The 1,809-nt window shown below is 60.8% G+C and overlaps 1 protein-coding gene across 1 annotated transcript; it reads left to right on the plus strand.

Moving 5' to 3' along the window:
- Positions 1–1,021: 1,021 nt before the first annotated feature.
- On the plus strand, positions 1,022–1,796 carry LOC104617267 (CMRF35-like molecule 7; the record flags this gene model as incomplete). Its single annotated transcript, XM_010282532.1, has 2 exons — positions 1,022–1,055; positions 1,462–1,796. Coding segments are annotated over exons 1-2 (369 nt in total), but the record flags the coding sequence as incomplete, so codon positions are not given.
- Positions 1,797–1,809: the final 13 nt, after the last annotated feature.

The following is a 1,809-nucleotide window of genomic DNA, read 5'->3' on the forward strand; positions in this document are numbered from 1 at the left end:
GGCCCCTCCAGGAAGACTTTTCAGCAGAAAGCGGGTTTACAATCTCCAGCCACGTCTTGAATTCGGATCTTGCTGCCGTCTGCAGTGACGCGGCTCAGAGCCGGCCCGCCGGTTCGCTGCGAGGGAGCGGTGTTACTCGAGGCTCAGAAGGAAAACCCGGAGCTTCCTCTTGCCGCCGCGTGGGGACAGGGAGGGGACGGGACAGGGGGAAGGAGCACCAGGGGTTCGTGCCTTCTGCGCCTTCCAAGGGGCACTGAGGAAGGAAGTCGTTGGCAAGGCAGCCGCCAGGGCTTTGCTTTTTGTGTTTGGGTTTCTGAAACTTTCCATGGAAACATTTAATTTCAGGAGAAAACCGGTGTTGTCACTCGAAACCCATGGCTGTGCCAAAAAAGGTGTTTTTGGGGGGAAATGAGACACTTCTGCTTGAGAAAACAAACAAAAGCAGCCCAGCTTGTACTGGCAGCCGGGCTGGGAGCTGGGGAGCGGTAGTGCAGCGGGGACGGCTGTCCATCATCCCAGTCCGTCATCCCAGTCCATCGCGCCCAGGAGAGCATCCCAGTGGTCCCAGCTGGTCTATCTGCAGGGGCTGGCCTGCATTCGCTCCACCCTGCTCCCCAGACCCCTGCTCTGGCCCAGCCCGTGGCAAAGCCCCCCGAAGCCCTCGGGCTCTGTGCATGGGGAAGGGGCTGCACTCCCTGCTGGAACGGGCGTCGCAGCGGAGGAACCTGCTGCACTCCAGCATTTTGCTGGGAAGCAGCGGCTGTTTCAGAGCAAAAGCAGAGTCTCTCTCATGAGACACCCCCCAGGGTGAGTCACGGTCCCCGAGTGAAGGGGAGGAAGCAACCACCTTTAAAAAAGACATCCAGGGTCTGTGGGTAAACACTGCCCAAGGAAGCGACGGGAGAAGGAGGCCTGGGAAACGCCTGGGACACCCGGGTGTGTGTGAACCTGGCTCCGTCCCGCAGGGTGCTTTGTGAAAAACCATGGGGGAAAATCCACATTGGAAGCAAGAAGCTGGAAAATGAGGATTTTCCTGGTTTGGACCCTTTTCCCAGGTGAGTGCCGGGAGCATGGATCCGGCAGTTCCCACCCCACGGGCTCTGGCAGAGCTGCGGAGAGGCTGGGACCGAGCCAGCCCAGGAAGCCCACCGGGGTCATGGCAAGAGCCCAGCTGATAGCGTCCTTGTCTTACAGCCAGTGGATGGCTACAAGGGGTGATCTCTGAGACACGCTTGTATGGCTGTCATACGAACCCTGGTAATGAGGCTTTCTGCTCATTTAATAACACCTACGCTTGATGGGGGCTCTTTTTTTAATGACTGGTGACATCTGATCTCAGCCTCGCTCCCCAGCACAGCGGGCGCACGGACACAGCCTCCCTCGGGACAGGGTACCCCCGAGCATCCCGGGCTCAGATCCCTCCCGGTAGGTGCCTGCAGCACCTCTCCCTGTCCCCCGCAGGCGGCTGGGTGGTGTCGGGCCCTGCGCAGGTGACAGCCAAGCAGGGTGGCTCGCTGGCAGTGTCCTGCAGCTACAAGCCGGGCTACGAGCTCCACCCCAAGTTCTGGTGCCGCTCGGGCTTCTTCTGGTTTTGCTTCACCTGCATCACCCAAACCAACGGCACCAACGGCTCGGAGGCGGCGGTGGCGCAGGGCAGGGCGTCCATCAGGGACAACCACACGGCACACACGTTCACGGTGACGCTGAGCAGTGTCACGCCGGGGGACGCGGGCTGGTACTCCTGCGGGGTGAGGAAGAGCCCGTGGTTCAGCCTGTGGCACAACACCGAGGTGATGGTCTCCGCAGGTA

Source organism: Phaethon lepturus, unplaced genomic scaffold (assembly GCF_000687285.1).
Source record: "Phaethon lepturus isolate BGI_N335 unplaced genomic scaffold, ASM68728v1 scaffold35252, whole genome shotgun sequence".
Classification (NCBI taxonomy): domain Eukaryota; kingdom Metazoa; phylum Chordata; class Aves; order Phaethontiformes; family Phaethontidae; genus Phaethon; species Phaethon lepturus.